This window comes from Panthera tigris, chromosome B1 (assembly GCF_018350195.1).
Source record: "Panthera tigris isolate Pti1 chromosome B1, P.tigris_Pti1_mat1.1, whole genome shotgun sequence".
In the NCBI taxonomy this organism is placed as follows: Eukaryota; Metazoa; Chordata; class Mammalia; order Carnivora; family Felidae; genus Panthera; species Panthera tigris.
This window is the reverse complement of record NC_056663.1, coordinates 25828128-25855337: the sequence shown is the minus strand read 5'-3', so window position 1 is coordinate 25855337 and position 27210 is coordinate 25828128. Positions and strand designations below refer to the sequence as shown.

General features: G+C 46.7%; 1 protein-coding gene across 3 annotated transcripts in view; it reads left to right on the top strand.

Annotated features, from left to right (window-relative positions):
* PRAG1 (PEAK1 related, kinase-activating pseudokinase 1) overlaps positions 1-26824 on the top strand; it is a 51802-nt gene extending 24978 nt beyond the window's left edge. For 2 of the 3 annotated variants that reach the window (XM_042983104.1, XM_042983103.1), the window contains 3 exons: positions 5332-5489; positions 17181-17932; positions 25297-26823. In XM_042983104.1, coding sequence (XP_042839038.1) covers positions 5332-5489; positions 17181-17932; positions 25297-26439 — 2053 coding nt within the window. In that variant the 3' untranslated portion in view covers positions 26440-26823. Of the gene's footprint in view, positions 1-5331; positions 5490-17180; positions 17933-25296 lie in introns of all 3 variants that reach the window. The other variant, XM_042983102.1, reaches the window with a different exon arrangement.
* Positions 26825-27210: the final 386 nt, after the last annotated feature.

Below are 27210 nucleotides of genomic sequence, written 5' to 3'. Positions count from 1 at the left end.
AGTTTGAACCTCTTGATCCCCTTCACCTCTTTCAGCCGTCCACCCCCCACCCCCTCACCACTTCCTTCCCTTCTGGCAATCACTTTTTTTGTTCTCTGCATTTATGAGTCTATTTCTTTTGTTTGTTTGTTTACTTTGCTTTTTAGATCCCACATATAAGTGGACTCATATGGTATTTGTCTTTCTCTAGTTTCACTTAGCATAATACCCCCCTAGGTACATCCATGTTGTTACAGAAGGCAAGTTATCATTCTTTTTTATGACAGAGTAATATTCTATGGTGTGTATATGCACCTGTTCCTTATTCCTTTATCTGCTCATCTATCAGTGGACACTTGGATTGCTTCCATATGTTGGCTATTGTAAATATGCTGCAGTAAACATAGGGGTGCTTGTATCTTTTCAAATTAGTATTCTTTTTTTAGGTAAATACCCAGAAATTGCTGGGTCATATGGTTTTCCTATTTTTAATTTTTTGAGGAACCTCCATACTGGTTTCCACAGTGGCTACACCAGTTAGCATTCCTACCAACAGTGCAAGATGGTTCCTTTCTCTACACAGCCTTGCCGACAGTTATTTCTTGTCTTTTTGATGCTAGCCATTCTGACTGGTGTCAGATGACCATCTCATTGTGGTTTTGCTTTGCAGCAAGCTACTTTTAACATTAACATTTAAGGATCACTTCAATATCAGTACCTCAAAATCAAGTTCATTTATTTTTGAATGCTTTCTCATCTTTCATTTTAGGACTATACCACAATGTATCCATTCCTTTATTGATGGACACTGGACTGTTTTATGATTCTGTTCTTGCTGTTAGTAACATCGAGGATAACCTTGTCCGTGTGTGAGCTTCTCTAGATCAGCAATGTACAGTACAGTAGCCAACAGCTTAAAAAGCAGCTAGTCTAAATTGCACTGTGCTGTAAGTGTAAAATACACACCAGATTTTGAAGACTTAGACTGAAAAAAAAAGAAGTAAAATATCTCATTAATGATTTTTATCCCCATTACATATTAAGATGACAATATTTTTTATATATCTTCTTAAATAAATATATCGTTAAAATAATTTCACCTATAATTTGGCTACTGAAAAGTTTAAAATTATATATATGACTTGTGTTGTAATTTTATTGGACAAGACTGGTCTAGATCAGGAGTTAGGCATCTACCATCCACAGTGTGGTCATCTGTGTCTGTGAATAAAGTTTTATTGGAAAGCATGCCCATTTACTTACACGAAGTCTATGACTGCCTTCCTGCTTCAACAGCAGAGTTGAGTAGTTGTAACAGAGATCGTATGATCCATAAGCCTAAAATATCTACCATCTGGCCCTTTAAGGAAATGTTTGTTGACTCCTTTTCTGGAGCAACGGTTTTTAGCCTTTATCATGCTCCAACAAGCGCACACCTGAAACAAAAGTTTCACAAAACATTCCAAAAATCCTTACTATAACATGTTCATATTTTCTGGTCATATAGCATATTTCGTTAAAATAAACTGCTGGTAAGGTGCCGTGACTCACTAAATTGACTTAGCCATTCATTCACTACTAGTGATTTAAATAACATTGTTCAAAGATATATATCCAAAGTGTGTATGTGTGTGTGTGTGTGTATGTGTGTACACACCAATCTACAGTCCCACACAGTGCGAGAAAGTTCTCATTTTCCCACATCCTTGACAAAACCTGATATTGCCAGACTGATCTGATAGATGTGAAATGGAATCTCATTTTATGTATTTATAATCTTATTACAGTTGATCATCTTTTCATATGTCAATTGATCTTTCATATTTTTTCTTTTGTGAATTACCTGTTCATACCCATTGCCCTTTTTTTAATAACATCATTTGTCTGTTGATTTTTTTTTAACATTCTGAATACCAATACTTTATTAGTTATATAGATTGCAAATGTGTGTACATTTGGGTACAAATGGGTACCAGTCCCAGGTTTGGCTTTTTTCCTTTTATGGTGTCTTTATTTTATCAGAGAGGATTTTTACGTTTTAATGTTTATTTTTATTTAATTATTTCTCTTGAGAGAGGGGGAGAGGGGCCGAGAGAGGGAGAGAGAATCGCAAGCAGCCTCCATGCTCAGCACAAAGCCCTATCTGGGGCTTGATCCCACAACTATGAGATTATGACCTGAGCCAAAATCAAGATTTGGATGCTTACCCTACTGAGCCACCCAGGCTCCCCAGGAGCTGTACGTTTTTTTTTTAATCTTTAAAAAAAAAATTTTTTTTTAATGTTTATTTATTTTTGAGAGAGACAGAGAGAGAGCGCGTGAGAGGCAGAGGGGCAGAGAGAGAAGGAGACACAGAATCTGAAGCAGGCTCCAGGCTCCGAGCTGTCACCACAGAGCCTGACGCGGGGCTTGAACTCACAAGTGCAAGATCTTGACCTGAGCCGAAGTCAGCGGCTTAACCAACTGAGCCACCCAGGAGCCCCAGGAGCTTTACATTTTAAAGAATCAAGTTGATCTATCTTTTCCTTTATGGTTTCTACTTTTTAAAAATTTTCATTTAACAGATCCTTCCTATCCCAAGGTCATAAACTTTTTCTTCTAACAGATTTTAAATCTTGGGTTTTGGCCTGTTACAAATAGCTAGTGTATAAGTACCATGAACTGACATGTTTGTTCTTCAATCACTGATACAACACTACATTTGCACACAGCAAGTTCCTGTACATGGATCTGCTTCTTGGATCTCTGTCCTCAAAACATGATTGCAAGTTTATCAGAAACACATATGTACTGACCCACTTAGAGTGCAACCAGGTCTAGATGGTTTTACAGGCAAGTTTCAGTAATCTTTCAAGGAGCACACAATCCCTATCTTCTATAAACTATGCAAGGTGATTGAGAAAAAGAAACAGTTACCCAATTCATTTTATGATTCTAAGCTAAACTTTATACTTTTGTACTAGTTAAGAACAGTATAGGAAAGAAAAATTATGAGCTAACCTCACATTTGAATGTAAGTGTAAAAATCCTAAGTGAAATATTTGTAAAAAGAATCCAGCAATGTGTACTAAAATAAGTTTATACAAAGTGTGCAAGCGTGGGTTCATTTAAGAAGAGCTGTTAATGTAAATCATCACATTAACAGAATAAAGGAGGGAAACAGTATGCCTTTTTTATACATGTAGAAAAAGCATTTGCTAAAATCTGATAACTGTAAATGATTTAGAATATAAAACTTTAGATAACTTGGAAGAGAAATACACTTCCTTAACCTCATAAAGAGCATCTTCCAGAACCTACAGCAAATGTACTTTGTTGAAGTGTCCCTTGCACTGTTCTGGTATTGAGTTCCCTCTTTGATCTGGCACCCCAACATTTTTCTTCCTCTCGGTGCTTTGCTATAAATAACTGTGTGTGTGTGTGTGTGTGTGTGTGTACTCACACATTTATGTATTTTTTAGTTTTATCTCTTTATATACATTTCATTCAGTGTTTTTCTAAGTTTGTAGAATGGGGAGCTTTGCCAGCTCAGCAGCTCTGGTGCTGGAATTTCTCCCTTGGCAATTCTCTGGGCCTGAGAACCGAGGGACTCCAGAGGCCATTTTGGAGGGGAGCAGGGTAGTTGTGTTGCCGCCTACTTGACTCCACTCTTAGACCGAGGAGTTGTCATTACTCACAACTTTGTATCTAGGCATCATCTGCAAAAGTCATTATTGAGATTTGATGAGAATAGAAATAATTTACAAAACTTTTCTATGATTTTATTTTGCCAGAGGGTAAAATAAAGATAATCTACTGGCACAGCACTTCCTAAAGATCTGATATTTCCCAGATCCCTACAGTGACATTAAAATGTAAGCAATATTATTAGTTGCAACCTTTGCCATCACTGTCACAACTACACTTGACAGGGGCGCCTGGGTGGCTCAGATGGTTAAGCGTCTGACTTCGGCCCAGGTCATGAGCTCGTGGTTTGTGGGTTTGAGCCCCGCGTCAGGCTCTGTGCTGACAGCTCGGAGCCTGGGGCCTGCTTCCGATTCTGGGTCTCCCTCTCTCTCTTCTCCTCCCCAGCTCATGCTCTGTTTCTCTGTCTCTCTGTATCTCAAAAATAAACACTAAAAAAAACCACAAAAGCAAAACAACTACACTTGACAGCTTTAAAAAGGTTTTTACTGTGGCTCTAAGAATTGGAGGTGTAGAGAAGGACATGTTCCTGGCGAGTATTTTCATGGTGGCTAACAGACTTTCTCTAAACTTTCTGGTAATAAGCAAGGGATCCCAGTGACTGTGAAGACTAATTCAGGGCCTGGCGATGTTGAGCACAAAGAACAATCGATAAATTCTTGACTGTAAGGTCATGTGCATGAAATAAGGCGGTTCTGATGCCAAATCAATACTGCATTGTATATTTCCTGCAGCAGATATCGAGATATAGATCTGCCGGAGTGGGAACAGGAATGTCATCAGGAAATACCAGTTCAGACAAATCTGGGTTACCACCTACAGGGAAAGAGCCGGATTGATTGTGGCCTGCCTCGCTTTGTGACGAAAATGTCAGGTCAGAGTGAATATTCATGTAGTCCTTGGAAAAGGGGGAAGGAGAAATCAATAAGGTACACCACTCTATCTGATAATGGCAGTGTTTTCTCCGAGGCAAGTAATTTTTTTCTTGGACTTGGTGTTCCTGTCCCTGATTTGTTGGTCACGGTGTCTTTAGAGATGCAACAAAAGATTTCGTAGAAAGCCTAAGGGCAGATTCTGCACTTCAGGAAGAAAGGTTATGTTAACATGTTTCTGAGGATCGCACTAGAGGTCTGGTTACATTGATATAAAGTTTTCCTTGATTCCAAGGAACAAACTAGACCCTTTGAAGCTATGTCAGGAGAGCACCAGGCAGAAAGAAATCCCACGTCGTTAATCCCAATTTTCAATTCGCTTATCCTGTGATTTTGCACAAACTATCCAATCTCAGTATATCTCCAGACATTGATTTGTGTGATCGTGTTCGGTTTTTTTTCTCTGTAGAGATGTTATACACCGTACAGTAGGTGACATAAATGTTTTGGTAGACGGGGTCAAGAATACGATGGCAGTTCCTTCCTCCCAAATCATGATTTTGGCATTTGTCTCAATTTCATAGACTCACTCCTCCTAACTACACTGGAGAAATCTCCTACCATTCATGTGCATAAAGTTCCAAAAGGGTCCGTGTTCTCCCTTCCCAGAATCATTTTTTCAAATCTTGCTGGTATTATCAGGCTTCAGGAGCATAGTAGGCTCATGATCCATCGGCCTGGTTTTTGAATGGAAACCAAACTAATTGCTTTTACTGTGTGTTCTTGCCTCTTCCAGGCATCTTTTAAAGATGAACAAGAGTAGCTCTGATTTGGAAAAAGTGAGCCAGGGCTCCGCAGAGAGCCTCAGCCCTCCCTGCAGAAGCGTCCACGTCGGCTTCACCACGGGTTCCACTGACAGCCTGGCCTCGGACTCCAGGACCTGCAGCGATGGAGGTAACAGACTCGACCTTGCTGGGGAGGCTTAGATTCTCCCAAGTCTGGAAGGCTAGCCCTCAGCTTGCTGCCAGGATTTGGAATGGCTGAACTAGACCCACTGTCTTGGTCCTGTTTTCCCCACGAGGTGGACTCCACCAAGGAGCAGTGGGCATTAATTCTCTCTTGAATACAGGACAAGGTGCCTCGTCCCGTGCTGCCCTTTCTACTTACATACATTGCGTCCCTGTGGAACGAGGCGGAGGAAGCTCAAGGTGAAAGCATATTGAAAGACTCCTGATTCCTTGGGTGATAAGCCATTTATATATAGGTCTGCTCTCCATTTCTGTCCTCGGGATTGCTTCTCAGGGGATTAGGTACATGCCAACCACAAGTTTTCACCCTCTGTGCTTCTCTCTCTCTCTGTCCTTTCTCCCCCTCCTGCAGCTCGTTTGCCCTCTTACGTGCATGATTGCACACACACATGCACACGCTTACTTGGACACAGCAGGTGCTTGCATAAATGTTTGTTGTATTAAAGCACGGAGGCTTCATTAGTCTACTGTCCATCCCACTCCCTGGATAAAGCTCTCAGGCGTAGTAATGTGGGTATGTCCCGATTGGGCATATTCCTCAGAAGGAAGTCTTGTGTTTCTGTAGTTGGGACAGGTAATAGTAAAACCTCCATTATTTCGACATTGTGTGTGTGTGTGTGTGTGTGTGTGTGTGTGTGTGTGTGTGTGTCTCTCCTCTGCTGCATTTCTCTTAAACTCCCTTTAGCGTGTGATGTTTCGACATGTGCTAACACGACGGCCTTTCTCGCTCCTGTGGACACATTTCTTCCCAGTAGGCAATTTTGGAGTCGAGGTTTCCGTCATGAATTCACGATCACTAACAATTTTCCGTCTGAGAGATGAGTACTGCTAACACTGAAGCATGTGTCATAAGTCAGCCTGTGGTGTGTTCTTATGAGAAACTTTTGAAAGCTCAGACTTAAAAACAGGAAATATCTTAATCTCGATTAGGTGGGACATAGCAAAAGAGGCTTTCCTTTTTCTGCAGATTTTCCTGGGATTTCATCTTTTCCCTTTTCCCATCCCATTGTGCAAAAATGCTACGAGCTGGATTATTCCACAGAGGGCTGGGCGGGGCACGTGAACCATTGGACCCTGTGCCCTGACGTGCTTTCTGGGGGACGATGGGTGATTCTGAGGGAGCAGTGTATGTTGGAGCCCCCCGCTGGCCACCAGCCAGCTCGCCTTGATGTGAACTCTCCCGAACTACCTGGGTACGTGGCTTCTCAGAACCAGCAAATCATGACTCTTGCTCTCAGGACTCTGAAGGTCTAGCTAGGGAGACAAGACTAAAACACATGACACATGGGTGGCTTGTCTAAGCTAGGAGATTGGGCTTCCCAGAACATGAATGCTATCAAGGCTTCCAGAAGAGAAAGGAGTCAGTGAGGGTTGAGGAAGCGTTCAGGGAAGTTGCTTGGAGAAGATGGCACTTGAGCTCATGTCTCAAGTGCGATTAGAACTGACGAGGGAGAGGGAGGAAAGAGCTTTGTAGGTTAAGGAAGAAGTGTGAAATACGGAGCCATTGGGGATTAGGAATACAGTGGCGACACCTAACTCGGGCATTTTCTAATCCAAATGAATGTATTTTCATGGTTCTTCTTTTATCATGAACCAGTTCTGCAATGGAAATGCACTTCAAAACTTGGATTCCTAGATCAACGAAAAGTATATACCTTGTTACCAGACTCTGGGTCCTTAGAGTGAACCATTTCTATTTGCTGCTCCTGTGGATGGCTCTGTACCCCAGACCATGCTTTGCAGCTGGCAAGAGACCAACACCTTCTCTCTCTATTCTTTCTCTCTCTCTCTTCTTTCTGTGTCTCTCTGTCTCTCTGGTCATGAAATGTAAGAAGCTCTCAGTCTGCTTCTCCTCGTTAACCAAGGCAGCTTGCTGTAGATCTGTTCCTGGACAGTCATCTTTCAGTCCCATGAATTCTTACTCACTTTTACCTTATAAAACTAATATTGAAATATTTACCCATCTCGCCTTTTGTGACTAATATTGCAGCTGAAAGAGGGGAGCTGAATAAGAGAGGCAGAGTTCATTCAAGCTGAAGTTCCTGGAGACCAGAATGTAGTGTCTACTTCTCTAATATTATATATGAAGTCAAAAGATATCTTTAGACTATTTGGTTTGTCAGGAAGAATTCGCTAATGAAAAAGATGCATTCCGCAGGCTATTTATATCTGCAGTAAAGTGAGTTGAGGACAAAGTCATTCCAGAGCGTATCCTAACAGTTTATGTAAATTTCTCAGAAGCTTATCAGAGTTAGTGGTTAAAGTTAGTTTTCGACTATTTGGGTTTTGTGGCAAATAATAATAATAGATTTTATAAGAAGAGCAAACATAGCTGGAATCTATAACTTTGTTGCATTTTGGAAACCAGTTTGTCTAAATTGTATATTTTTATATCAAGATTCATTTTACCTCTTTATGCTTCTGAGGCATCTCATACTCCTCAAAGCACATCTGTTATCCCATTTGTCCATATGGGCAATTCAGTTGAACAGTGAGTCAACTCAGTGGCAGGAAAAATCCATCTAAGCAGTTGTTTGGTTTATGCTCAGTTTGGGAGGGACAAACTGCATGTGTCAGGACAGATCCATGGATGTTGCCAAGAGGTCATCTGTAGTGAATAGATGGGAGGCAAAATGCTCAGCTAGACAGTCATCACAAATGGTCATCAGAAAGTGAAAGAAAGAAAGAAAGAAAGAAAGAAAGAAAGAAAGAAAGAAAGAAAGAAAGAAAGGAAAGAAAGAAAAAGAAAGAAAGAAAGAAAGAAAGAAAGAAAGAAAGAAAGAAAGAAAGAAAAAGATGAAGGAAGAGAGAGAAAGAAAGTCATTGGAAGACTCTTGGGCTTTAAATGATTCCTGTTAATTTTTTTTAATGTTTATTTAGTTTTGAGAGAGACAGACAGAGCACAAATGGGGGGGGGGGGCGAGGGGCAGAGAGAGAGGGAGACACAGAATCTGAAGCAGGCTCCAGGCTCCGAGCTGTCAGCACAGAGCTCAACGCAGGGCTCGAACCCCTGAACCGTGAGATCATGACCTGAGCTGAAGTCGGACGCTTAACCAACTGAGCCACCCAGGTGCCCCCAAATGCTTCCTTTTAAATAGACAAACCCAATGGCACATTAAGATTATTTAACTTTTTGATTTAGGATAACATTAAAATTCGGTTGCACAGTTTAACAGGCATCATGGAGGCCAGGTCCCTACAGTACGGGAGATTAGAGAGTGCACTCTTGGATTGAAACTGTTGGCACAAGCAATAGATAAGAGGTCTACAGCGAATATAGGTGTAAATTCACATGAAGATATGTGCCAGGTCAGTGTTGGTATTTTTATAACTGGCAAACCAGAGATACAGCCAAGTTAACGAAATACAGGAAAGCCTTGGATTGTGGGTAACTTGTTCTGTGAGTGTTCTGCAAGACGAGCAAACATTTCGAAAAATTTTTAACTTGATAGACAAATGATGTCTTGCAATACAAGTAGTACGGGATGCCGAACGTCACATGATCACAAGGGAGCCAGTGGTTCTTGAGATCCGCTTTGATATACGAGTGCTTTGGATTGTAAGCACGTTTTCCGAACAAATTACGCTTGCAAACCAAGGTTTTACTATAATCTTGACAGTAGTCAGCTTGTTTTTCTTAGTAATGATGCCAAGAGGATTTTTTAAATATACCCATTAATCGCATCCTTGATTTGGTAGATATTTGTCAAATCCAAGGCTTGTGCTGCTGGGCACAGCTTTAGATGTTGAACATACCTCAGTCACCAAACCTGCCCAGTTCTTTCTGTCACATTCCAGTGGGGAGAGATGGACAATGAGGAAGATAAAGGGCTACAGTAGCTGGCGTGTCAGATGGCAGGAAGTGCTGTGGGGAAAAATCAAGCCGGGGAGGTGGGCGGGGAGGGGAGGGCGGATCTGTCAGGAGGAGAGGCAGTAAGTCCACAAAGATCAGACATCAGTCAGAAGGAGTGACAGCCTGACCTTCACTGAGCATTTGCTCTCCTACTCAGGCTGTTACCTGAGTCTCTGTAAGAAAAAAAAAGCAGCCCTGAAAAGGCATCTAAAACTCCCCAGCTGAAAATAGTGTCTTCTGGCTATTATTGTTTCTGGCTGCCAGAACACTGGATCCTAAACTGGTGGGTTTGGTCTAATATATTACATTTGGTGTTTTGCCCTCACACGGTTAGGCCCTCCTCATCCCCCACGCCCCTGGAGACAGACTGAGTCCCGGGTTCTGTTCAGGGAGATTTATTAGTAAAGGACGAAGAAGCTATCCCAAAGGAAAAGATCCTCCGTTTTTAAGATTGTCTGTGGCCTGAGCCCATACAATATCACGAAAGTGAAGCTTTGTTTTAGTTTAAACTATTTCTTGTAAACGGAATTAAAAAAAATTTTTTTTTAGTGCTTATTTATTTATTTTGAGAGAAAGCTAGAGAGTCAGTAGAGGAGGGGCTGAGAGAGAGGGAGCGAGAGGGAGAGAGAGAACCCCAAGCAGGCTCTGCGATGTCAGCTCAGAGCCAGACATGGGGCTTGATCCCGTGAATCATGAGATCATGACCTGAGCCAAAATTAAGAGTCAGACTCTTAACCGACTGAGCCACCCAGGTGCCCCACACTGAATTTTAAAATATATATTATTATGTCACTAAAGTCAGTATGTGTCTATGATAAAAATTCACACGCCAGGGAAAGATATGACAGGCAAAGTCGAAGTCATCAGACACCTCCTGTCCCAGCTCCCACCTTTGACATGCTTTGAGCATATTTTTCTATGTCCTCTCAGAAATTTTTATCCGTATTTTTAAAATATCATAAACTTCAATTTGACACATTGTTATACTTAATGTATCTTGAAGTCTTTCCAATCAGAACCTCTAAATTTACCTCTTTTTTTTTTTTAATGCTGTATATTTTGTCCTTGTGTGAATTCATTAAACCCCTCTCTTAACAGTGCATATTTAGGTGATTTTCATTACCAGTCTCCAATAAGATCCTGTGACATACTTTGAGATAATTTGGTGAACATATCTGAAAGATAAATTCTTAGAAGAAGGGGCATCTGGGTGGCTCAGTTGGTGAAGGGTCAGACTCTTGATTTCAGCTCAGGTCCTGATCTCAGGGTCATGGGATCGATCGAGTCCCACACTGGATTCGGTGCTGAGTGTGGAGTCTCCTTGGGATTCTCTCTCTCCCCGTCTTTATGCCCCTCCCCCACTTGCACATGCATGCACACGCGCACTCTCACACACAAAATAAATAAATAAGCTTTAAAAAAAAAAAAGAAGTGGAACTGATAAGTCAAAACCTATATGCATTTTAAATAGATGTTCCCAAATTATCCCGTAAAATGTCAATTTACGCTTCCATCAACAGCATGTGAAAGTGGTTTGAACTAACTTCTAATTTTACTGTTAATTTGGAAGACAACCCCAAATGATTGTGTTCTCACAGGAGACCGCAAGGCAGGGTTCTGGAGCCACGCTTGGGCTGTTGGCACAGAACGTTTTCCATGGGCCCATTTTCCAAGCTGAGAGACAGTGCTTCTCCTGTTTTACATGTAAATCGCATTCACATCTTGATTATTGTTTCTCAGGACGATCAAGTGTTCCGGAGAGGCTCCTCACCAATGCCACGTTTTCCTTCCAGTTGTGGAATGTTGAGAATCTGTTTCCATTTTCAGGCCACGTTTACCTTCTTGAGAGAGCCAGGGTTCCTTCTGAAGGAATACTTCGCTGCCTTTTTTTTTTTTTTTTAACAATTAATGTTGAGCCTGTCTGATTGTGTGATCAAACAAGAGTTTGCACAGTTTTTCTTTGGAGGAAAAAGCTACATGTGAGGCTAGAACATCCCCTCCGCCACCCACCTCATGTCTCCTGGGGTGAGAAGAGGGGATTTGGCAGAAACCTGAAAGGGTGCCACTTCCTGGGCACCAGTGGCAAGGTGTCCACATAGATGGCTTTCTTTGAACAAGGCCACGGGCTGTAGGAGAGGTTTTTTCCATCTGTTTTGTTCCCTATGCCTTGCAGTTAGTAGGTGCTCAGGAAATATTGACTGACTGAATGGATAACTCTGTATAGCCATTTCCAGCCAATAATCTATATCCTCATTTAAAAAAAAAAAAGATCCATAGAACACTCCATGTTTTTCAAACAAAAGAAAATTCCATTTGCTGTACCTTACCCGCGGTGGGAGAAGAGCCAGACCCAAAAGCTAAGAATTTGGAGCTCGGTGGGGTATTCCCCTCGCCGTGACTCTGCCCTCTGCGCCACATTTGCTCTGGCCGGCTGCTGTCAGAAGGCAGAGCTGTGCACTAAGGGAGCCAAACAGCCTCATTCACACAGCTCAAAACTGGACTGACCACTTCCTCCATAAGCTTACCTCTCATTTTGGCCCTGGAGAACAGTGAAAGTGCCTATTAAAAGCCAGCAAAAAGAGAGGACTCTATAATAAAGAAAACGTCACAGTGCTACATTTGAACTTCTGGCCTGCGTTTCTGCCTGGACTGTTTATCCTGACCATTGAAATCCTGATTTCTTCTCTGCTTTCTAAATATAATGGCAGCAAACTAGTATACTTTCTCCTCGGTCTTTTTAAGATCCCACCCAGTGTACCATATGCGATGTGTAGTTTCCCCACCAGAAACGCTTTCTCTTCTCTGAAACACACACTGAAGAGAGACAGAGGTGTTCTGCTCTATGATGGGCTCCGGGCTTTATATGCATAATTGGCAATTGGAAGAAAAACTTAGGAACTGGGGTTTGGAGCTCTCTGGCCCTATTAGCACAAAAAGTCATTTAAAAACCTACCAATGATGTAACTACGATGGAGGCAAACTTCCCAGAAAAGTATTTTCCATTCTCACCCTTTTTGACACTCTTAATTGTAAGCCAGAATTTGGAAACAGGGTGATCTAACACCAGCATAAAACCAGGATATATTTGAATTCTTCTCACTGCTGTTGAATCTAAGTCCTGAGAATATGGGCTGTTGGCCAGAGTTTTTCAGCATTTTCTTTAGGTACATTTTTCTGAACCAGTGGTTTGCCTGTGGATTTTGCAACTATTTTAGGTGTCAAGACATATTTTTTCCCTCTTCTTTCTCGCTCTTCTTCTAAATGCAGAGTGTAGTGGTCAAATACAGTTGACCCTGGGAAAAACAGAGGGGTTGGGTCACCAGCCCCCTCCGCACAGTCAACAATCCACGGCTTTAGTAGCTTCTATTAGAAACGTAACTGATGGGGCGCCTGGGTGGCTCAGTCGGTTAAGCGTCCGACTTCGGCTCAGGTGGTGATCTCGCGGTCCATGAGTTTGAGCCCCGCGTTGGGCTCTGTGCTGACAGCTCAGAACCTGGAGCCTGTTTCAGATTCTGTGTCTCCCTCTCTCTGACCCTCCCCCATTCGTGCTCTGTCTCTCTCTGTCTCAAAAATAAATAAAGGTTAAAAAAAAAAGTTAAAGAAACGTAACTGCTAATAGTTGACCAGAAGCCTGATAACATAGGCTGATTTTGTACTCTGTATTATATACTGCGTTCTTACCACAAGGTGAGCTAGAGAAAAGAAAATCATAAGGAAGAGAAAATACACTTACAGTACTGTATTTACCAGAAAAAAACCCAAAACACAAAAACCACCTATAAGCGGACCTACACATTCTGAGCCCATGTTCAAGGGTCAACTGTAGCGAGAATCTAGCTGCTGTGTTACCTCCAGCCATGTTTCGGAGGAAGTGCTCCATGGAAGAGTAAAGAAAATGGTAGAATCAGAGTGGGGCTTTAGGGGTGCCCTCTGGTCCCATAGAAAGGAGGTACCTCTTGTCCCATGGTGGAGAAATCAGTTTCATTGACAAGGGCCACATGTTGACCCCTTTCAGAGTAGCCCTAAGAATATGACGGGCTGAGCTGTTATGTGATCCTGAGGTGCCCAGAGGCTATCAGAGTGAAGTATGGTCTCCTCACCAGCTGTGGTTCCGAATTGAAAGAAACATTTTAAGAAACTAAGTTAAAAAGGACGCCTCAGGTCGGAAGGAGGTGTGCCCGTTACAGAACTAGGCATTTTTTTTTTTTTTTTACCTCAGAATCACAATATGTGTACATAAGGCCCAATTATATGCGTAAAGTGCACATTTGAGGTGAACCTCACTTCCCTGGGTGAGGTTTGGGTAACTGTAGCCCTTCCTGCTGGGGACGGGTGGGGTGGGGGAGCCCTCTCAGGCCCTGCTGTCCTCTAATTAGGACGGGCTTTGTGCAGTGATTGTTGGGTGACCAAACACACAGCAGCTAAGAAATAAAGGAGAAGGAACCACACTCCACCTAATACCCGGAACTCCTTGCCAGATTTACCTATAGATCTGATCAAAGCCACTGACTAACGCAGTTCCCACAGGAAAGTAAGAGAACATCCATTGGATAAAGGAGAAAATCACTTCCTTCCAACTGCCTGAACACACACACAAGTTATTTTTGGTGTGAGAGCAGAACCTCCTGATTCCCTCTGGTGATCTAGGGAATAAGAAGTATTACAGATTTTTTTTTTTTTTTTTAATTCCTGCTACCCTTATAGGTTGGAAAGTTAACCAGGGGCAGCTGAGGGAGCTAGAGCGAGAGAAGCAGGAGAGCTATCTGCCTAGAGATATTTTTATTTGAGGGGCAGCTTTGAGTCAAAATGCCTGCTGGAAGAAGTTGAAAATGGAGAGAGTAGCTGAAATTGTAGACTATTCATGCTGGAAGGCACCTTCACTGTGGTGCGATCTGGTCAATTTTTAAATGAGGAAACTCAGCCCAGTGAGGGCAACAGCTAGTTAGGGGTTCATCCCGCTGTCTACCCCCAGGTCACAGGTAGAGGCAGAAAAGGACATGTTGCAGGCGTCATGGAGAGCCATACGGGGAAGGCAAACCAATAAGAATGGGGAAGTAAGTGCAAGGCTTAAAGAGGCAACTAGCCAAAAAACTGATTTGTCAGAAACTACCTGGGGACTGGGGACTGGAAGGAGTCCTCACTGTAGGCAGGCTGTCCCTGTCACTGGAGGCACTGATTAAAGCACTGACCAGAATGGTGCCTGGGTGGCTCAGTCAGCTGAGTGTCCAACTCTTGTTTCGGCTCAGCTCATGATCTCACGTTTTATGAGTTCAAGCCCTGCATCGGGCTCTGTGCTGACAGGAGCCTTCTCTCTCTCTCTCTCTGCCCCTCCCCTGCGTGTTCTCTCTCTCTCTCTCTCTCTCATGCAATAAATAAATAAAGTTAGAAATAGAAGGAGCATTGACCAGAGACTCTGATCACACTCCCCTGCCTCCCCTCGTCTTCCATCTTCTGCCTGTTGATAACAAATGGAGAATCAGATTGATGGTCACAGACTTCTGCCGTCCAAAATGCAGAAAGGTCGGGAAATGGACCTGTTTCCACTCAGTCACCCTCTTGCTCATCCCCTGGGTACTTGGTGGCTGAGGCTTAGTGTCCTTTGAGAGCCCCGTATACAAGGGGTCTTATTCCTCCGTTTTGCAGTCCCGCAGCTGGTCACCGGTGCTCCCCTTTCTCTCAGCCTCTGCTAAAGGGAGGATGGAGACGAAGTGACTGTGCAGCCCTAGCCTTCATCCGCCTCCACTGCTGACTGCACCCTTGGGAGCAGAAAAGCCTCTTGGGGAGAGTGGGGAGGAACCCATAGACCCCAGGGATCCAGAACCTGCTGCGATCAGGGTCTCCCGTCCTCCGGCTGGCTGGCTCTCACCGGTCCCCTTTCAGACCGTGAGGGGAAAATACACGGGTGTGTAAAGTTGCCTGGCCTGACTGTGCCGCTGCTGCTTGGTTTATAATCAGTCTGGCCTGGAAGGGTATAAATCCCTCATTCAGCCTTGCTGGCAGGTGCCCCGCCCGTCATTAGCAATGCAGGGGTGAGGTGGGAGGGAAAACTTAACTGCGCTCTTGGAAAACCACTGGGAAGCAAGAGAGCTTGCCTCCTGCAGATGTGGGAGCGTGAGCAGCATTGTGCTTTCTCCCGGGTCCCGTGAGAGTGATAGCGGAGCCAGGGGAGGAAGGTGTCGGTGTGGGGGACACCGCCTTGCCGTGTACTAGACGGGAGGCCCCTGCGGTCACTCACGGACACTGCTCTGGTCAGTGAGGCTGGGCCTGGATGTCAGTGGGCAAGGTGAGCCTGATGACGTGGCCTGTCACCTTGCGAGAGGGAGCCTCCTCCCTAGGGGATACCCCAAAGTAAGGAGACCCCGTGTTGATCTGTGGGGCCTGGTGCCCGTGTTTGTTCCTTGGGGGTCCATTCTAGAAGTCCGCACTTTGGTTGGAGAAAGCAGAGGGCAACTCTGTGTGGGCAAAGAAAATCGTTAACTATTCAGGAGCCGCGCCAGAAAGATCGTGTGCATCAACACAAAACTAACACTTTGCTTCCCTTTGGGGCCTTTTGCTCTTTGCCTGGGACCTATGTGTTTGTTGTAGCTCTTGCGTTCCAGTCATGCTGCTGAGGTGGGGAGAGGCACAGAGGGACACTGCATGCCCTGCTCTTAGGATGACATGGCTCGATGAACTCAGTGAGCAGCAGGTGTCTTTAGTGCCTAGGTCCTTGAACGTCAGACCCGTAGTTTTCTCACATTTTAACCCTTGGGATACTAGGATGCATTTTAGGACCTGTGAAGACAGTTAATGCTCCTGTTATTTCCCTAGAAGCTTTTATCAAAATAGTGGGGACATCCTCCAGTCAGTTCTCAGAATGAAAGAAATGAGTTCTGTTTCAGTTTGCTGTTTTCTGTCCCCAGTTGCCATGCCTTCTTCCCTGAATATTTTTACCCAAACTCTTGTTTCATTGGTTTGAAACCTCCATTTCATACGTTGATACAAAGAGTGAAGTCCAGTCATTGCCCTGTCTAGACTGGCCCTCAGCTCACTGTCTATGACATTTCTGAATGTCCCCATGTTCTGTGCAGTTTGGGGTGGGGGGCTGAGGCCATCCCCGTCCCTCACCCCCGTCAGGTTCAGCATTCACGTGCCCCACTCTGGGAACTGGCGTCTAGGAAAGACTTGCTTTCCCTTAAGATCTGTTTCTTCATTTATAAAATCACATACCAGCCCCCCAAGGCAACCAGGGTGTTTTTATTGTTTTTATTGTGGGTCAATTGTACGCTCTATAAACCTGACTTTTAAAAAATCCATTCAAAATACGTGTTCAAGTTTGTTGTTGCAGGCATTGTTTGCAAAATATTGGAAACAAGCTAAGTGTCCATCAGGAGGGGACTGGTTAAATAAATCCTGATACTTGCACATGATGGTATATGATGGGATTGCTATTAAAAAGAATTAGATAGATCTGCACATCTGATGTAAAATATCTCCTTTGTGTAAACGTGTGCGTGTGCATTTGTCTGGGTTGTTTGGCAAATCTTCAGAAGGATCCCTGGAAATTGCCAGCGTGGCTTCCTCTGATGAGGGGGACTGGGTGCTAAGGTAGGAGGCTGACTTCAAAGGCGCCGGATACCTTTTTTGCATTTTGAATTGTGTTCATTGTGCATATGTTATCTCTTAGAAATAAATAACAAGTAAAATCAATTTCTGTGACCGCAGGGCCCTGGAACTGAGTGGCATAGGCCTCTTAGCCTGATTGTTGCTGTTTCTCAATTTCAGGCCCTTCCTCTGAGCCAGCGCACTCCCCCACCAGCAGCGGGAAGAAACTCTTTGCTCCTGTTCCATTTCCTTCGGGCTCCACTGAGGATGTGTCCCCCAGCGGCCCCCTGCAGCCCCCGCCTCTCCCCCAGAAGAAGTTAGTGAGCCGAGCGGCCTCTTCGCCTGATGGCTTCTTCTGGACCCAAGGCTCCCCCAAGCCAAGAACAGCAAGTCCCAAGCTGAACCTCAGCCACTCAGAAACCAACGTCTGTGCCCACGAAGAGTCCCACTTCAGCTACTCCTCGAGCCCCGGGAGCCGCCACCATCATATCTTCTCCTCTTCTGAGCCCCTGGAGAAAACTTTCAAAGGCAACGGCCACTGGGTGCCGGCACCAGGGCTGGCGGGCGGCCAGAGCGGCTTCGGGAGCCCCAGCCTCCAGTGCAAAGGGGTCCCCTCGGCCTCCCAGCTGAGCGTGTCCAGCCAGGCCTCCACCGGCAGCACCCAGCTGCAGCTCCACAGCCTCCTGGGCAGCATCAGCAGCAAGGAGGGCACCTATGCCAAGTTGGGGGGCCTCTATGCCCAGTCCCTGGTGCGCCTCGCAGCCAAGTGTGAGGACCTCTTCATGGGCGGCCAGAAAAAGGAGCTGCACTTCAACGAGAATAACTGGTCACTCTTCAAACTGACCTGTAACAGGCCCTGTTGTGACTCGGGGGACGCCATCTATTATTGCGCCACCTGCTCCGAGGACCCTGGCAGCACCTACGCGGTGAAAGTAGGTACCGCCCCGCCCCCTTGCTGTGAAAGTAGGTATCGCCCCGCCTCCTACTGTGAACGTAGGTATTGCCCCGCCCCCTGCTGTGAAAGTAGGAACCGCCCCGCCCCCTGCTGTGAAGGTAGGTATTGCCCCGTCTCCTGCTGTGAACGCAGGTGTCGCCCCACCCCCTGCTCCTATTCTGCAGTGCAACCAGCTGGTCCTGGTTGTGGCAGGACAGCCTTTGGAGCAAGTCCTTTCACCTGTCCCGGCTTCAGGCGCAGGCTTGATGCCTGCGTTTACTGTGAGCACCCGTGCTCACCGATTTCACCCTCAGCCTGGCCCGGGACATAAGGTTCCTTATGGAGCTTATGATCCAGTCAGAGGGACGGACAATGAAGATACTGTTCTTCAAATGCTAGATAGCTGGAGAGGGAGGTGGACCTAGGCGTGATCTTGAACACAGAGTAACCGCATCGATGAAGCATTCAGTATGCAACAAGACTCTCGGGTGCATTAACTACATGACCTCACATCCTCACAGGGCAGATAGGTTTTACAGATGGGGAATCTGAGGCGCAAAACGATTTAGCTGCCCACAGCTGGCGGTGGCGGGTGGCTGCGATGGATCAGAACGCTGCTTTGGCTTGCCTGCTACACCTCTACTACCATCCTGTCCCTTAAGGGAAATGGAGTTCAGAGAAGTGAAGTGACTAGTTCAAGTAACACGGCTCTTTAATTTTTGCCACCAGCTCAGGGCCGTTGCTACCATCCCCCACCGCTCTCTCAAGGTGCAGCTCCCTGCAAGCTGGTCGAGCCGTCTGCACCCACATTCTGTTCCTTCCACGTGGCCTTTTTTCTCATCTTTTGGTGTCCCCTGAATACCTGGCGGTCCTGTAGCTCTTCTATAAATGCAAGCTTTTGCGGGTAGTGAGGAGGGGAACAATGAGGTTTTTTTTGTTTGTTTGTTGTTGTTGTTGTTGTTGTTTTGCCATCACCTGTCCCAAGATCTTTTATTTCCAGTCAGAAAAAAATGCAAATACTGATCTAACATGAAATGGCCTGGGGAGGCAGGGTGGTTTCCTGCTTACCAGTGGAGTTTTTAAAAATATTATGATAATTAGGGATGCCTGGGTGACTCAGTCGGTTAAGCATCGAACTTCAGCTCAGGTCATGATCTCATGGTTTGTGAGTTCGGGCCCCGCATCGGGCTCTGCGCTGACGGCTCAGAGCCTGGAGCCTGCTTCGGGTTCTGTGTCTCCCTCTCTCTCTCTCTGCCCCTCCCCCACTCACACTCTGTCTCTCAAAAATAAATAAAAATTTTAAAAAAAGTTTTTAATATTATGACTATTAACCAAGGAAAATTGCAATGAATTTTGTACTTTGAGATTTTTCTTTTAAGAACTTGGTGATAGCACCATAAAAAATAGATTAGTATGGGGTGCCTGGGTGGCTCTGTCGGTTAAGCGTCTGACTTCGGCTCAGGTCACGATCTCGCGGTCCGTGAGTTCGAGCCCCGTGTCGGGCTCTGTGCTGACAGCTCAGAGCCTGGAGCCTGTTTCCGATTCTGTGTCTCCCTCTCTCTCTGACCCTCCCCCGTTCATGCTCTCTCTCTCTCTGTCTCAAAAAATTAATAAAACGTTAAAAAAAAAGTTTAAAAAAAATAGATTAGTAACCCCTGATTTATAGGTTCAGGGGGCCATATATAATTATTTGCTGCCTTACGATGAAAAAACTGGGGGTGAAGAGGCCAGTACGGCTATAAGAATACAATCAATTATCCAGAATCAAGGTCCCAAAAGACTAGGGGGGGGATTGTGGCTAAGATGGCAAGCACCAGATGGAAGAAAACACAAACATGCTGAACACAAACATGCTGAACTGAGAGTCTGTCGATTTCTTGAACTTCACTGTCTCTTTCTATCAAAACCCATCTTAGTAAGTGAACCTGCTCTGCCACTCCCCAAGCACAGTGAAAAACAAAAAAGAAACAATCCCAGTGTTCCCCTTCCTGTTCGGATGGTGCTGTATCCATCCAGTAGAGGGAAAGTGAGTGCACTCTCCAGTGAGCTGAACTTGAGAAGCCAGGCTTCTGGTCGTCTTTGTTGGCCCAGATCCAGGGTGTGGACCCAACCAATGAAAGGAATGGAAATGTGAGCTCCTCGAAGCCTGAGGGCTGGAGGTGTCTTACAGGAGGTTCTTTGCTTTTGCTAGCCCCAGGGAACCTGAGGAGGTAATCAGTGAGCCAGCCTTCCCTTGCCCTCCCTGAGGTCAAGGGCATCAGCCACTGTCACCTGGCTCCTGGGGCTGGAACTGGGTTCATTCAGTGCCTCTCCATTTTGAGGAAGGAAGGACCTGGTGGAAGCAGCTTGCTCCCTCCTGCCTTGGGGTGGAAAGTGATGTCATCCTGCTCTGGGAACTAAGGAGCTAGGTGGCCACTGATCAGAACCTCGGGGTAAAGGGTTCTGGTTTTCACATATATTTTTTAGTTTATTTATTTATTTTGAGAGAGAGAGAGTAACAGAGCACACATGAGAGAGAGCAGGGGAGGGGCAGAGGGAGAGAAAGTTCTCTGCTGTCAGCGCAGAGCCCAATGCGGGGATCGAACTCTCAAACCGTGAGACCATGACCTGAGCCCAAACCAAGAGTGGATACCTAACTGACTGAGCCACCCAGGCGCCCGTGGTTTTTATATTTTTAAGTGATTGTCATGTGCCGCTTGGATCTAGGACCTCCTGGAACAATGAAGAATTAGCCACATTCTCTGAAGAACAATGCAGAAAATCTGGCTTTCCTGGAGGAGGTTAAAAACAAGCATTGTTCCTCATTTCATTAGAAATGTAAGCTATAAGGAAGTGGGGACACAAGGCCCCAGCCCTCTAAGGAAGAGAGTCCCGGGTGTCCTATTTGACTCTGCCGGAGACATGGCAGCCCAAGGACCATCTCTGTAACATATGAAAAGGAAATCTGGAGAAGAGCATCCAGTGTTCAGAATCTGGGGAACAACAATACCGATTCGCAAGTGTGCCTGGCCCGGGTAATTGTGGGGCGGGGGCTCTCGGAACATCGTTTCCCACGTGCAGCTGTTGTACTTCATTAGCGCTGCAGTCTAGACGGAATACAGTCATCTGTAATCTGAGGGACAGAGCGGTCTCCCCGCCCACGCCACCACTCCGGCGCTGAGCTCATGTCATCTGTGCCTGGTAAGCGCGAGCCTTGCTCGCGAGTCCCCATTAACAAAAGCAGGCTCGCACCTGCTCGCACTAAATGCCAGGCCCTCCGTTTATGGGCTCAGCGCCCTGCAGCAGCCAGGAGATTAAAGCCAGCTCTTGTAGCCCTGCTCCGTGACTATGTGGTGGGGGGGAAAAATCATCAGCTGTGTGTGAGTTTTAGAAGCTGCTTTATTCCTCGGTCAACTAGGACTCCAGTTCGGTAATTAGGGACTTGTGTTAAGTCAGCTGGGCCTTCTTTATTTAAAGGACGTGACTTAGCCCAGATTTTTAACCACGAACGAGGCTGTGGCTCCAAAGTTGAAAGTGAGACTTGGCCCAGCAAAACGTTTGAAATTTGAGCTGAACCAAAGGTTTGTGTGGTCTTGCACCAGATCCCAAGCTCAGACTCCCGGAAAATGAAATGGAGGGGGTGAGGGTGGAGAAGCCTCCCTGTCCTCCCCCCTTCCTCTACCCGCACCCACCATCCCACACTGTGAAACGACCGCAGGGGGCACCCCCACCTTTGCGCTGTACTGACTCTCAGATCGGGGGCAGGGGGGTCCTGACAGAGGACTAGCTCGCTGAATTTAAAATGCATCCAGCCCTGTCCCCATTTATTCTGCTCCTTCATTTACATCTCTGTGCAAACTGTCAGTGGTATTTGCTGGGCCTAGGCCTTTGACACCCTTGAGAAAAGGAATCCTTGGAAACCCTTCCCAGGCCCTGGACAGCTGCAGCCCCCAGGTTTGTACAGTAACTGGCAAGCCAGCTCTGGATTGCCTCACCACATGGCTACAGCCAGACCAGCAGAGCGGTCACCATAGCAACCTTCTCCGGCTCACTGTGGGCCAGTCACTGTGTTGAGAGCCACACCTGTGTTGTGTCCCTGGCTGCTCACAGTGGCCCTGGGAGAAAGGACCTATCGCTGCCCGGACTGCAGAGGAGAAAATAGACTGAGATAAATAAGGTGGATCCTCGCTATTTGTGGATTCCGTATTTTTGAATTCACTTGTTAAAATTCGTTTGTAACCCCAAATCATAATTTGTGGCCCTTTTGTGGTCCCTAGAAATGCACAGAGTAGGGGGAAACTTGGGTCACCAGACATGCGAATTCCCAGCCAAGGTAGAACAAGGCAAGGCTCTGGCTTCTTGTTTCGGTTCTCCCCTGTCAACAGGTGTCCTTTTTGTGGTCTCTTCGTTGTCTCGTTCTTCACATTTTTGTGCCTTGTGTTGATGATTTCATGGTTGGAAATGACCAAGCTGAGCGCTGAAGTCCTGCCTAGTGGTCGTGAGCACAAGAAGGCTGTCATGTGCCTTTGGGGGAGTGTTAGGTGAGCTTCGTTTAGGCGTGAGTTCCAGTGCCATCTGCAGGAGTTCTGTGTTCATGAATCCACAGTATCTACTAATAAGGCGTCTTTAAACAGAAACACACACAAAGCAAGGTTAGGTGTTGGCCGGTTGGTAAAAAATGGTACGAACAGACGCTTGCAAGAACTTCGCCCTATATGTCCCCTAGGAGCAGTGGTTCAGTATTCGCTCATTCCGTGTTTGTGGCTACTTAACAGAACTACTGCAAAATAACAAGAATCGATTGTAACTTGCCAGGGTTTGCCGAGTTGGAGTTCGTATCTAAGCCAGGGTCTTTTTCACTTCCAAGCCCATACTTTTGACTCCTGGAGACTTCTCCCTTGTACAATCTTGGGCAAATAATTTAACCCCTCGAAGCCTCTGTTTCAACTCTTCTGTAGAAGCGTCTACCTCATCCTGTCTCATCGGGTTGTCTGAGATTTAATGAGACACTGTGTGAAAAATGCTTAGTAGGCAGTGTCTCACGTACAAGAGTTTGGTAGGTGTGTGTTGTGGTGGAGAAGCTCTCACGGGGAAGGGAGTGACCCCGACCTCAGCAATGCGTGGCCCACATAGCCACAGAGGGCACAGCAGACAGTGCCATAAACAGTGGCTGGCATCTATACACGAGACTACATTTTGAAGGCTACACATTCCCTTTCGTTTAATAGTGTTTCAGAAGACTGCCATGTAAAAACCAAATACAGTTGGGTGGGCTACAGTGGGGAGTCCACAACAATGCCCTTTAGATGCGTGTTCCAGAATCATTTTTGTTAGTGTATTAGGAAGCAATGTCTGGGGGAAAATGCACTTGCGTTTTACTTCTGTTTTACCTCTGTAATAGATTACTAATGTGTTGCCTCCCTTCACCTCCTAATTATCATTTTAAAAGTTTCCTCAGAGGCTGGACTCTCTTATTTCAGGTTTCAGGCTGAGAAGAAGGTTTGTATAGCTGCAATCTAAATAAATGCCTGTGAAAAGATGCTTGCAGCAGAACTCCTGAAAACGTCACCTGTTAGCAATGTGGCGCTTTGTAAACGCTGCTGTAATCAATCACTCGTGTGTGGCACCGCGGCAGCCTGAAGGGTTATTTTGGATTGCTCGTGGGATGATATGTTCTAGGCAGATGCAAGGTGCCTTTCTTTGCAGGATTACACAACGATCCTCACCTTCCTATAACGCATGGCTGAGGATGCACTGTATCCTTTTGAGAGGGGAGACCACAGACCATCTTCTGTCCCTTTCCTTGTAATTACGGGGAAAATGAGGCCTGACAGAGGACCATTACAAGTCTGGCTTGAGCAGCTGCGTGGCAGCCAGAAGAGGATTACCACGGCTAAAGATCCTCGGTGGCTGGTGCTGTCTTAATACAAGATGTTGAAGAGGCCGGAGAGCGATGGTCGTGGGGATTCCCCAGAGGAGCTCCAACTCACCTGCTTGTTTATTCCTACAATAATAGGGTGTTCAGAGGGTGCCGTGGGTTGGCATCCCTCACCCTGGAGAGCCCTCTGTTTTCTCTCTGACTCATCCTCGGAAAGAGGTGTGTGGCTTCCATGTAGCAGCTCCAATAAAACGTCTGGCTCGCCAAGCCGTGCCAGCAACCAACATTGCACCTTTACCTGGATCTGGAAACTAGGGCAGTCTCAGGGAGTTTGGCCACAGCCTAGAAGGACCCGCTTCTGTCCCTGAGATTCCCCAAGAAGGGAGCAAAGCGCCCCAGTGGCCAAACACGTCCGTGGTCGGGTGGCCGCTGTAGGGCTCAAGGAATGCGAATTAAGGTTGACTGCCTGTGTAAACGCTTGTCTGGTTTCCTGAGAATTTCTCTAGCACACACTAGGGGCAGACAGATGTGTTCCTACTGATAGGGTGCCACGTTGTCCTGTGGGAACCCCACTCCTGCTGGATCATGTCGTCATGTTACGTTTAACTCTTAAAGAAATTGCCAAACTGTGTTCCAAAGTGATGGCACCATTTTATACGCCAGCAGCAATGTAGGAGGGCTCCCATTTCTCTGCATCCTCATGGACACTTGTTACTGTCTGTCATTCTTGTTATAGACATTCGAGTGGGCATCAAGCGATACCTCACTGTGGCTTTGATTTGCATCTCCCCAGTGACTACTTTTTTTAAAAAAAAAAATATTTAGTTTTGAGAGAGAGAAAACACAAGCAGGGGAGGGGCAGAGAATGGGGGGGTACAGAGGATCTGAGGCGGGCTCTGTGCTGACAGCAGCGAACCCGACTCGGGGCTCGAACTCACAAACTGATGGATCATGACCAGAGCCGAAGTCGGACACTCAACCGAATGAGCCACCCAGGCGCCCCTCCCCAGTGACTATTGTGCTGGTGGCCATTTACGTATTTCTTTGGTAAAATTCCTATTAATATAGTTTGTCCACTTTTGATTGGGTAGTTTATCATTCTCTTATTGCATTAAGAGTTTTTTGTTAAATTTTACTTAAAAATTATTCATCAGATAGGTGTTTTGTAAATATTTTCTCCAGCCTATGACTTGTCTTTTCCTTTTCTTAATGGTATCTTAGGAATTTTGATAATTACCGACTTTTTTTCCCCCTTATGGACCATGCTTTTGGTGTGGCATCTGGGAAATCTTTGCCCAGCCCAAGTCTCAAACAGTCTGTCCTGGGTTTTCTTCTAAAACGTATATTTGGGGCTCTTACACCTAAGTGTGATCCACGTTGAGGCAATTTGTGTGTCCGGTGTAAGGGTTTACTTCTTTTTGCAAGCGGCTATCTGAAATGTCCCAACACCGTTTGTTGAGGATGATGGATTCCACCGTTGACCTGACTTTGCCTTTCGCCCGCAGATCTGCAAGACCCCCGAGCCCAAAGCAGCCCCTTACTGCAGCCCTTCCGTGCCCGTGCACTTCAACATCCAGCAGGACTGCGGCCACTTTGTTGCCTCGGTGCCCTCCAGCATGCTCACCTCTCCTGACGCACCCAAGGACCCTCTGCCTGCACCCCCGTCACACCCGCCTGCCCAGGAGCAGGACTGCGTGGTGGTCATCACCCCCGAGGTGCCCCACCAGACGGCCTCTGACTTTGTGCGGGACTCCGCCTCCAGCCATCAGTCCGAGCCTGAGGTTTACGAGCGACGCGTGTGCTTCCTGCTCCTGCAGCTTTGCAACGGGCTGGAGCATCTGAAGGAGCACGGCATCATCCACCGGGACCTGTGCCTGGAGAACCTGCTGCTGGTGCACTGCTCCCCCCAGGCCTCCCCCGGCGCCTCCCCCGCCGCCCCATCCCCTTCCCCGGCTGGGGCTCCCGCAGCGTGCCCCTCTGCCTCTCTCGCGGCCGCCGCCCCCGCCCCCGCCCCCTCCCCCGCCTGCCAGGGGGTGCCCAGTGAGAAGTACCTGCCGCGGCTCATCATCAGCAACTTCCTGAAGGCCAAGCAGAAGCCAGGCGGCACCACCAACCTGCAGCAGAAGAAGAGCCAGGCCCGGCTGGCCCCCGAGATCGTGTCTGCCTCGCAGTACCGCAAGTTCGATGAGTTCCAGACGGGCATCCTCATTTATGAGCTGCTCCACCAGCCCAACCCGTTCGAGGTGCGGGCGCGGCTGCGGGAACAGGACTACCGGCAGGAGGACCTGCCCCCGCTGCCCGCGCTGTCCCTCTACTCGCCCGGCCTGCAGCAGCTCGCGCACCTGCTGCTGGAGGCCGACCCCATCAAGCGCATCCGCATCGGCGAGGCCAAGCGGGTGCTGCAGTGCCTGCTGTGGGGGCCGCGGCGGGAGCTGGTGGAGCAGCCGGGCACGTCGGAGGAGGTGCTGTGCGGCACGCTGCACAACTGGATCGACATGAAGCGCGCCCTGATGATGATGAAGTTTGCCGAGCGGGCGGCGGACCGCAGGCGCGGGGTGGAGCTGGAGGACTGGCTGTGCTGCCAGTATCTGGCGGCGGCCGAGCCGGGGGCGCTCCTCCAGTCCCTGAGGCTCCTGCAGCTTCTGTGAGCGCGGGCCCCCCAGCCCCGCCCTTCAGCCGCCCGCTCCCCTGCCCGCGCCTCCCACCCATCCCCCCCCACCCCTTGCACCCTGCCTGGCCTTGGGAACATCTGTCTCCCCTGGGAAATGGTACAAACGACTGTCATACTTGGATGTAATATATACATAAAATATCTAAGTAAGAAAGACTGTGGCTGTCATTGCCCACTCCGTCCCCCCGCTCTCCGTCCTCCTCAAGTCCTCCAGGTTTCTTCCTGCAGTCAGTACACTCCTTGCCCCGCGCCCCGGCCTGGGGACAGTTCTGCGGATGCAGTGAAGTCTGGACTCCGACTTCACTACGTCACCATGGGATCACTTTACCCCTTTGTCAAATGGCTGTTAAAAAAAAAAAAAAAAATCCAGCAGACCTTCACTCACTATTTTTTGGTTTTAAAGTTTATTTATTTTGAAAGAGAGAGTATGAGCGGGGGAGGAGCAGAGAGGAAGAGAGAGAGAGAGACAGAGAGAGAGAATCTCAAGCAGGCTCCACTCTGTGAACACAGAGCAGATGTGGGGCTTGAACTCAGGAACTGTGAGACCATGACCTGAGGGGAAACCAAGAGTCGAGGCTTTGCTGACCTAGCCACCCAGGTGCCCCCAACAGACCTTCATTTATTTATTTATTTATTTATTTATTTATTTATTTATTTATTTTTATTTTTTAACGTTTTATTTATTTTTGAGACAGAGACAGAGCATGAACAGGGGAGGGGCAGAGAGAGACGGAGACACAGAATCGGA